The 10,479-nt window shown below is 56.3% G+C and overlaps 1 protein-coding gene across 1 annotated transcript; it reads right to left on the reverse strand.

Moving 5' to 3' along the window:
* Positions 1-1,515: 1,515 nt before the first annotated feature.
* Positions 1,516-9,760, reverse strand: SNCB (synuclein beta). Its single transcript, XM_016197139.2, has 5 exons — positions 9,640-9,760; positions 6,949-6,990; positions 6,613-6,731; positions 1,970-2,059; positions 1,516-1,599 (listed from the first exon to the last, which is right to left on the reverse strand). The coding sequence occupies exons 1-5, from the start codon at positions 9,758-9,760 to the stop codon at positions 1,567-1,569; spliced, it is 405 nt and encodes a 134-aa protein (XP_016052625.1). The 3' UTR covers positions 1,516-1,566.
* Between the last annotated feature and the right edge of the window lie 719 nt (positions 9,761-10,479).

A 10,479-nucleotide genomic window follows, 5' to 3' on the forward strand; every position in this document is an offset into this window, starting at 1 on the left:
AAAGGGGCTGGAGCGCCGCGTCCATGGGGCGGGGCCTCGGCTCGCGCGCTTCGCGGGGAGCTTCAGAGGCGATGAGCGCGGCACCCGCGCCCTGACGGAGGCGGGGCCTCCGCGCAGCCCCGCCGAGTCTCCGCCCCTTCTTTCCCGCACCGAGGCGGTGTCGGGGTCCCTCTAATGTCCATCCTGGTCCGCTCAAGGCGGCTGGCCGGCTTCGGGATTTCAGCAGACCCTCGCCCACCTCAGCCGAGGCCACAACCTTTGGGCGCCTTTCCGGGCGGGGGGAGCACGGGTCGCCCGAGCGGTGACTCCTGAGACAGCTGCCCGTCTCTCGTCCCCTTGGACGAGCCCGCCTGATTTGAACAGGTGTGCGCAGGTGTGTGTGCGTGTAAACGTTGCGGGGAAGAGAGTTTGCGCGTCACAGCATCTTTCGGTGCCCACGCCGCTGGTTTCCGAGGACTTCGCGGCACGTGTGCAACCGTGAGTGTGCACGTGTCCGCACCTATCGGCCGGCGCGCGTGCACGCCTTCTGCGCGTGAGCTCCTGCCGGGGGGCGTGCCCTCCGGGGGCGAGCGAGGACCAGCGTAGGCGCCCGCACGTCCGCGTCTGCGTGGCTGCCCGCGCACAGCGCGGTGTGAGCCGGTCCACCCTGCGCCCCGGCGGCGCGGGGCTCCCCTCCTCCCCGAGCCTGCAGCAGACCCTTTACCGCCCAGCAGGTGGCTCCCGAGGCCGCCCTCCCGCCTCCCCGGCGGGCTGCTGGTCCCAGCCTCGGAGGAACCCCCTTTTCCCAGAGGATGGGATATTGAGAAGTTGGGGTCCAAGGCTGTCATTCTCCTACCTGGGCCGAGTGTGTCGGGCCCCAAAGAGGAAAGTGGGACAGGTTGGGACTTGGAAGCCCGCCGGCTACCCCCATCCGGCGCCCAGCCCTGCCCGTGTGGCGCCGGCTACAGACAGATTGACTTTATTCGTGGACACGCGGGGGCGGCTGCGCCCGCCCGGAACACGCTCACACGGGGGTTGGGGGGCTCTCCATGCCACAGTCACAACACACAACGCCCGCGCTTGGACCGCACCGGCTGGGGGAGGGGGCATGGCACAGCCTGACTCCTGGTTTTTGGTTAAAAAAAGGTTTTGGGCTCGAAGTGGGAGCGGGGTGGAGTGCTCTGGGGCTGCCGTGGGGGTGGGGTGGGGTCGCTCAGAGAGCCTCTGTTGGGGTAGGGTAGGGAGCGGTCGCGTTCGGATCTTCATTTAAAAACACATAGAACATGCTACATCCGCGCAGACACTGGACGGGATAGGGCGGGCACCGGGCCACGCAGGCGGGGCGAGGCTCCCAGCGGCAGCCGCAGGCCCGGCCCTGTCCACGCCCCAGGGTAGGACACTGGCAGGTAGGACAGACAGATGGACAGACACTAACACAGGCTCCGAGGGGGCACCTCGGAGTGAAGGAAGATCTCGTGTTTGGGGGGAAGGGGTAGAAGGACAGCCCTGGCTGGGGGGGGGGGGCGGGGGGGGTGAGGAAGGGACCAGGAAGGGATTGTGCTGCTGGTGGGGGGCCCTCCTGGCCCCTTAGGCCTCTGGCTCATATTCCTGATATTCCTCCTGCATCAGAGGGATTGGGGTAGAGTGGAGAAGAGCAAAAGAGGAAGGGGTTGGAAACCAAGGGGCCAGGCTCTGGGCTTGAGACCTCTGCCTGTCAAGGAGGAAAAGCGCATCCCCTCCCCCTGGGCAGGCAAGGAACTTGGAAGTTGGGGACAGCCTGGCCAGTCCTGGGCAGAGGTGCCTGGGGCCCAGTGCTATACTGCATCTGTCCTCCCTCCGTGCTGAGACCTCCGGGGGCCTGGGTTCTAAAAAATGGGGACCTGAAGATCTCTGGACTAACCCTACCCTTCCAGGGACCTCCCACCCAGGCTGGAGATGGCAGCTATCCTCTAGGATGCCCAAAGCCCCACCCAGCCCTGCCACCCCTCACCTGGGGTGGTTCCTCATAGCTCTCTCCTTCTGGCTCCATCAGGGGCTCTATCAGTGGCTCCTCAGCAGCTTCCTGGGCCACTTCCTCAGGCTGTAGGCAGAGAAGGGACAGGGCCTGTGAGGGCAGCTGGGGATGCCCCCCAAATTCTTACCCTGGGAAGCTCTTGGCTGATTAGGGGAAGGCTAGGCTTTGTTGGCAGTGCAACCAGAATTTCTAGTTAAATTGTTTATTTGGAGTACCTTGGAAGTGGGATGAATGCATGAGGAGTGAAGTCCCTCCAAATCCTGCTTGAAGCTGGGAGTGGGGAGTGGAGCAGGGCTCTCAAAACCCTTCTCCCCAGCACCTGGCAGCCTCCTGCACTTTCATCATTTGGACTGAATGGGATGGGAAGATAGATGGCATATACAGTCACCTATTTATCCCTACCACCTTGGGTCAGGCTCTGTGTGGGGCACTGGGACCCCAGAGATAACCCTGGAGGCTCCTCTGGGCTGGAGAGAGATGGAGGCTCAGGGATGGGATGGGCAGGGGCTCTGAGCCATTCCCCTGCCACCTTCCACCCATCCCTCCCCCAGGGCCCTGTGTGGCCTGGTTTCTTCAGCTGTTGCTATTTTAAGATAAGCTGGAAGCAACAGCTCAGTGGTGTTGCTTGGACGTGTGAGCTAAGACTCTCCCTTCCCCCTGCATCTGATGCCCAGCCTTGTGCAGACCAGCAGGCATGCAGCCGAGGGGCTGGCAGACATATGGCCAGCCACTTGCAGGTGAGCACATGTATGTGCACAAACACAGGATGAAGCTGGCTGCACACAGGCACACACAATAATAAGCTGGGGTCCTGTGCTTGGCTGCACAAGGCCACATGGGCTGGCATATACCTGGACCCCTGGGGGAACCTGTAGGGAGGAGAGCATACCACCTCCCCCACTTCCACAAGTACCACTGTCCCTTACTACTGCGTGGAGATAAGACTCTTGGGACCCTGAAGGACTGGCATCAAGGCCTACCATTGTGCATTCTAACCAACTCCATCCAAGCAGCTTCAGGTCCTTCTAATTACCTGTCTAGGTGGGGCCCATGGGCACAGGAGTTTACAGCTCCTGACCTGGCTCATTTCCCCCAGTGTCCAGATGGGTATACCAAGGCCCAGGAGTTGGAGAAATGTTTGCTCAAAGTCACCCAGAATCCAGGAAAGAAACATAGTGTTAAAAATTCCAATTTGAGCCCTGGCTGGTGTGGCTCAGCTGGGTAGAGCATTGTCTCGTATACCAAAAGGTGGAAGGTTTGATTCCTGGTCAGGGCACATACCCAGGTTTTCAGTTCCATCCCCCATCAGGGCATGGGAGGCAACCAATCAATGTTTCTCTCTCACATAGATGTGTCTCTGGTTCTCTCTCCCCTCCCCTTCCTCTCTCTAAAATAAATTTTTACAAAAATTTTAAAAAATTTCCAGCTCAAGCACATTGGAAACAACTCAGAAGTCCAATAAGAGTAGAAGTATATGTGCCTTTTAGTTTCACCACACATGGATACTGCACAATAAATATGGAGACCAACATTGCATAGCATGGCTTCCTTTTGAGTGGAAGAAGCCAGATACAGAAGAGCATGTACATTAGGATAACATTTATATGAAGTTAAAAAACACCCAACTAGCCCAGCTGGCATGGCTCAGTGATTGAGCATCGACCTATGATACAGTAGATCGAGATTCGATTCCTGGTCAGGGCACATGCCCGGTTGCAGGCTCGATACCCAGTCGGGGGGGGTGCAGGAGGCACCCAATCAATGACTCTCTCATCATTGATGTTTCTCTCTCTCTCCCTCTCCCTTCCTCTCTAAAATCAATAAAAAACATTAAAAACAAACAAACAAGCCCAGCTGGGTGTGGCTCAGTGGTTGAGCATCGACCTAGGATCCAGCCGATCAGGGTTCGATTCCAGGTCAGGGCACATGCCCGGGTTGCGGGCTCAATCCCCAATGACACTCTCATCATTGACGTGTCTGTCTGTCTGTCTCTCTCCTTTCCTCTCTCTGAAATCAATAAAAATCTATTAAAAAACAAACGTCTCTCTCCTTTCCTCTCTCTGAAATCAATAAAAATCTATTAAAAAACAAACAAACAAACAAAAAAAACGCCCAACTAATTTGTGGTGATGGAAGTCAGGAAGCATGGATGGGGAGGCAGGGCCAGGCCGAAGGTGGGGAGAGTAAGGCGCTGAGGGTACAGGTGTTCAGAAGGCACCCATTCTCAGCGCCATGGAAATGAGACCCCAGAGTGAGTGCACCCCTTAAATTCTGGCCCCAGATACCTCCCTCATCTTACCCTAGTCTTGGCCCTGGGGGTAAGAACTGGAAGGGGGTAGAAGGTGGGGCTTCTGAAGGGGCTGATGTTTTGTCTTGATCTGGGTGCTGGTAACACAAGGACATTTCCCAGCCTGGCCACTCACTAGCTGTCTGGCATCAGGAAAGTCACTTCACCGCTGATCTTAGCAGCCTTGAGTGTGAAATGAGATGGCATCTCCGCTTTGTAGGAGTACAGGAGGCTTCTATGATAACACATGTGAGCAGGCTGGGATGGAGAAACACTCAGGAACACGTACGCTGGGCTTGCACGGGTTTCCCTATGCCCAGTAGCCCCAAAGGGCTGTGGTTTGGATTGTAAATCTATAATCTTGAGCTTCCTTGAGAAACTAGGCTTGAGGTGTCAAGTGCTCTAGGAGGAAGGTGGCTGGAGAAAGATGGTTTTGTGCAAACGTCCCTCACAAAAGGCCCAGACCTGCCTCTCTTTGAACCCCTGCCCCTAGCAAAGGACCTACCACCATGTAGGCACCAAGTGACTCCAATGATATGGACCTGAGCTTATCCTCCCAACCACCTTCTCAGGGAAGCAGGCAGGCATGGGATCTTGGACAAGTCATTCACCTCTCTGAGCCTCAGTTCCTACATCTGAAAAATGGGCTAATTGTGATGCCTTCCACATAGGGACATTGTGAAGAGTCAATGAATTACTCCATGTAACATGTCTAGAGCAATGCCTGCCCATATAAGAGGTCAATGAATGGGAGCAATCACTGAAACATAATTATAAGAAATGGGAAGCCTTACAGATGGTAAAATGCATAGGCAGGACTTGAACTGAGTCAAACCCCAGACTTCCGCCAGAGAAGGAACCAACTGTGCAAAATATCTGAGTGGAGGGTAGGTGGGGTCTCCTCCCACAGCTTTATGGATACACTCATGTGGAATGTACACTGATCTCCCAAACCAGATGCAGAAGGAGCCCCTACCATCACAGAGGCAGAGTCTGCACTTACACGTGGACAGACGTGCAGCATCCCACAGGAGGATGGATGTCTGTGCAGATGTGTGCGCCCACAGAGTGCATACAGAGTGTGTGTACACTTCCACGCACGCCAGTGATCACAAGAGCCACGGGGGGCAGACAAGGGCTGCTCACATGGTCATGGGGCCACTGTCTCTTACTGAGCACTCGCTGTATGCAAGCCTGGCTCTTTATCAGTGGTTCTCACAGTGGGGTCCCTGAACCTGCAGCATCAGCATCACCTGGGTACTTGTTAGACATACAAATTCTCAGGCCTCAGCTCAGACTTACTGAGTCAGAAATTCTCGGGTTGGGCCAACAGTCTGTATTTTAACTTGGACTCCTAGTGATTTTGATGCACACTTAAGTTTTGAGAAACCTCTGATCTATATTATCTCTAATCTACATAAGAGCCCTATTGTGTTCATCTCCCATATTACAGGCAAAGATTCAGGCTCAGAGACAGGATGGGACCTGCCCAAGGTCACACAGTCAGGAAGTAGTGGAGTTGGGATTCAGACTCAGCTCTGTGAGGCTCCAGAGCTCATAACCCTTCTTCTGCCGTGTATCCTACTGCAGGCACCTGTCTTTACACACACAGGGATAGCCACCACCACTCCCCTGGGAGAACATGACTGCACAAACGTGTGACATACAACTCACCCCTCCCCCATGGCCCACACCTGCTCGTACCTGTCTCAGGGCCTTTGCATGAGCTTTTCCTACAGCCTGAAATACATTTCCCATTTGGCTTGCTTCATCCCTTGGGTGTTAGCTCAAATGTCACCTTTTCAGAAAAGCCCTCTCAGCTAAAGTAGCCCCCTCATCCCTTGATTATCTCTACTATCACCTGGTTGTCTTTTCTTCACAGCACTTATCCCTGTCTGAAATCATCTTGCTTGTTGGTTGGCTTTTTACACCTTCTCTCACTGAAAGGTCAGCTCCATGAATGTAGGTAACTATTCATTGCAGAAATCCCTAGAACAATTCCTCTCTGGCATAAATACTTGTTGAATGAAAAGCGATGAATGAATAATCAATGACACATGCAAACATAGCCAGAAGTGGTTCAGGTCACACTTGCAAGCAGGATACATGTGCACAGCCAGATCTGGGTCATGGTCACAGGGAGCACCACATCTATACACGCCTTCACAGGCTCATTCTGAACTGAGTCTAACAGGATCCTGCAGGTGAGGCAAGGTGGCTTGTGCCCCAGGCTGGCTGGGGGGAGCAGGGAGCCTGGTGGCAGATTTATGGGCGAGCCTGGTATGTGTATGCATTTGCATTCATTCATGTGTGTGGCAGGAGGATTGCTCACCTTCAGATCAGTGGGGAATTCCTCCTTCTTCATCAGGCCTGTGGCTGCTGCGATGTTCCCAGCCCCAGAGAACACAGCTCCTCCCAGATGCGATGCCTGCTCCTTGGTTTTCTCAGCCACTAGAGTGGGGAGAAGGTTGGGGAAGGGGATTGGGAGCCAGGGTGAAGGAGGTATAGGTGTCCCCTCCCCTGTAGTGACCCAGAACCTGCCTTTCCCATGGAGCACCCCCTAAAGCTTAGAGGTTCCCTCTTCCACGACCCTCACCCCTACCCTCTGGAATCAGTCAGCTCTCAGGCTGGGGGAAGGAAAGGGGCTGTGTCAGGGCTGGGCAGGTACCTGAGGCCACTCCTTGTACCACCCCCTCTCTGGTCTTGCTTCCTGCAGGAAGAAAAAGGGGCACATTTAAGGGCTCTGGGCTGAGGAAACAGAGACTCTGACAAGCACAGTGGTTACACAATGGACAGAGAGACCTAGTCGACAGTAGCGGGTATCCTGGCCCCATCACTGCCTCCTTGGGTCTCAAAATTCCACAAGTGCCCCCTCATCACCATACTGAGCCCCCCATGCCTACTTCCTCAGGACTTCCAGTTCTCCCTGCTGTCTGTCTCTCACCACCCCTACCTATGTGATATCTGCACACTTCAGCGGGCTGTTGTTTGTGTGCCCGCAATGTGCAAAGCACCAGTTCATTTAATGATCTGCCTGTGTGGGAGCAGGTGGGGATGCGGTGGGGGGAGCAAACAGGCTATGTATTTGGAAAGGTGCCCCTGGTGTGTGACTGCCCACATCTCACCTATGGGCACTGCCACCTGAGCCCCCCACCACACACGCACTCCATTTCTTCTAAAGACTCTCTTCTCCTAACAAGGGTGCAAATTCCTCCTTTTGGCCAGAGTGAAGAGTGTCTTAGATGCCTGATGGATCTATGTGTGATGGGCAGATTGTGATTGACACATTTGGCAATGGCTGGGCCTTTCCAGGAGGACAGCAACTTGGTCACAGCAAAATGTGGGGCTGCTGGGAGAGGCAAGGGTGCCTGATCTGAGCTGAGGGGAGCCCTCAAAGGAGAGGGGAATCTCCTATCCTGAGGAATTGGCAACTCAGACAACAGCTGATAGGCCCGGAAATGGGTGTGTGGGCGGGCTGACACCCCTGGGAGGAGGAGGAGGAGAGAAGGGACAGGGTGTGCGAAGACAGGATTCTCACATCTAAGGCCAGCAAGACCCAGGGACAGGAGACAGCTGTATGTGTACCCATCCCTTCCTGCCAGAAACATTTTTTGGCAGCCGGGCCTCAGGCTAATCACTCACTCTCGGATGGGGGTCAGGAGCATTTGGTGCCCAGGACTTCAAGCAGTGAGGAGAGGACCTCCAGCCTCCAGGGATATGTGATAGGGAAGGGGGCATTGCTTGGGACTTGACAGGTGGGGAGCAGATGGATATGCAGAAAGGAGGCTGGAGAGGGTACCCTAGGCACAGGGAACCATGCAGGCAGGGCACAGAGAGGTGTGCCGGCAGGAAGCACATCAAGGCGGTCTGTGTACCGGCAGAGATGGGAATGGTGAGAAACAAATTTGGGGACATAGACTGAGGCAGGACCATGCCAGGCTACAGGAAGCTGAGGCTTAACAGGGTAGGAACTGGGGGCCATCAGTGGCTCCTGGGCAAAAGGAAGGCAGAAGGGAGGCCAGAGTGGGATCCACTAGGTGTGGGCTCAAGCCTTCTCCCTGACTCCATCACCTCTGCCCTAGCTCTAGCCACCTTTGGTGGCTACACTACCTCCCAGGGGGCCTCCCTGAGATTTGTTCTGTCCCCAGAGCTCTGAGAGACCTTTCCAAACTGAAATCGGATTGTATCAGTCCCTACCTTCCAGTCTGTCATGGCAATTATAATAATGCTTTGCCCTGGGCCCACAAGGGCTCCTCAAGAACCAGCTCTTGCCCACCTATTGTGCTCTTTGATCTCCAGCCTCCCTCAACCCCCTCCTGGCTCCTTATTTTCAGGGCTCAGCTCAAATGTCACCCTCTTTGACTACCCTAATAAAGTGGTCCCTGCTCCAGCCCCTTGATGTCAAATCCCACTATTGGAATGCTATGTCACTATCAGGAGAGAAGATACCTCTATCTCTCCTCCTGTACACTGTTATATACCCAGGAGCAAGTGGCTGGCACATAGTAGGTCATCAATAAGTATTTTTCAAATGACCACAAAGCCAAAAGCAGTGCTCTTCAGCCTGCGCAGAGGACAATTCTACCCCCTGCACACAAGAAAGGCCTGAATCACAGGATGGATTCAGTAAATGCCAGTTTCTAGGTTTTACCTCCCTTTACGCAAATTACCCTGCAAGGGTCCCTCTCCTTTCACTTTTAGGGTGAGAGATTTAACCACTTGGCCTTTGTCCTGATGCTAGCGGGCAGCTGCAAGGAGGGGGGACCCAGAGGAGAGATGGCAGTGATGGAACCACAGGCACTGGGAGGCAGGGAGACACTGAGCGCCTCAGAGGTGGAAGTATCTGGAGAGGAGGGCTGGGAGGGAATCCCAAAAACAGAGGAGGGAGGGCAGCAAGGGGAGGGGTGGGGCTTCGGAGTCCCAGAAGGCTTGGCTGAAACTCCAGCTTCAAATTTTATCAGCGGTGTGACCTTGAGCAAGATAGGGAAACATCTGCGAACCCCGGCCCGGTCTGTGGCATGGGCAGGGAGCATTAAGTGAGGTAATAGGTGTTATGGCATTTCATACAGTTTTTGGCAGAGGGCAAGGGCTCAGCACCGGTTAACTATCAATAATACGAAGAAGGAAAGGAAGACTATCTGCTTTGATCGCTCCCTCGGCCTCTGGCCTTTCAGCGGAAACCCACCCTCACCAACCCGGACTCGCACTCCCCCCCGGGTCTGCGGTGTCCCCAGTGACCCCTGCGGACCCCGCCCCATTTGCTGACTCACACTCTCCCGCCCAGACCCGCACTCCCTCCCGCAAGGTACAGGGACCCCCGCCCCCGCCCCGCAGCCCGGAAGCCCCGCCCCTCGCCCACCGACGTAGAGGACGCCCTCCTTGGTCTTCTCGGCCGCCTCGGTGACCCCCTGCTTGGTTTTCTCCGCGGCAGCCACGACGCCCTCCTTGGCCATGGACAGGCCCTTCATGAACACGTCCATCCCGGCGGCCTAGGGTGGGCGAACACACGGGCGCGGTGCGCTTGCCCCGCACCTTCACCCCAGAGCTTCCCGAGGGACGCGGTGGGGGGGGTCCCCCTCCCTCCGGAGACCGCGGCGCCCCTCGGGCTCGGAACCCCCTCCTGCCTCTCCCAGTCCCCAGCGCGAGGCCACAGGGCCGCGGCGAGTCCCGGCGTCCTTGAAACCCAGGGACGCGGGAGGGGCCCCCGACTCGGTTATCCGGGATCCCGCAAGCTGCAGCCCCGCGGAACCGGAGTGCTGGACTCTGCGCGAAGCCCCGGAGCCTAAGTGTACACACGACAGTGCCACACGGCCGTGCACACGAACATACTCCGTGGACACGCTCGCGTGCACATACAGGACACCCGGACGTCCAAACGCGCACTGACACTCGGACACACGCGGGCACACGGGCGCGGATGCACGTCCACTCGGCCACCCAGGCACTTGCAGACACTGAGCAGCACGCATCCCGGGGGCGCACAGTGACAGGCACCCACCAGCGCCCTCTTTCCGATCTCCAGCCCCTTTCCCACTCTCTTCCCCATTTCACCCAGTCCCCTCTCCATCCCCAGCCCTTCCCCGGTCTCGGCTCCCAGAGCTCTGCAGCCTCACCTGGATGCGGGGCCCGAGCTGGGGATGGAGCGGCGGCTGCGGCGGGAAGACGCAGGGGCTCAGCTAGGCCGGGCTGGGGTGGGCGC

This window comes from Miniopterus natalensis, chromosome 4 (genome assembly GCF_054644295.1).
Source record: "Miniopterus natalensis isolate mMinNat1 chromosome 4, mMinNat1.hap1, whole genome shotgun sequence".
Lineage (NCBI taxonomy): Eukaryota > Metazoa > Chordata > Mammalia > Chiroptera > Miniopteridae > Miniopterus > Miniopterus natalensis.

Coding starts and splice junctions, on each gene's coding strand:
- SNCB (XM_016197139.2), bottom strand. CDS start 9,760: ATGGACGTGTTCATGAAGGGCCTGTCCATGGCCAAGGAGGGCGTCGTG. Junction 6,991..9,639: donor GGAGGGCGTCCTCTACGTCG/GTGGGCGAGGGG, acceptor TTCTTCCTGCAG/GAAGCAAGACCAGAGAGGGG. Junction 6,732..6,948: donor GGTACAAGGAGTGGCCTCAG/GTACCTGCCCAG, acceptor TCCCCACTCTAG/TGGCTGAGAAAACCAAGGAG.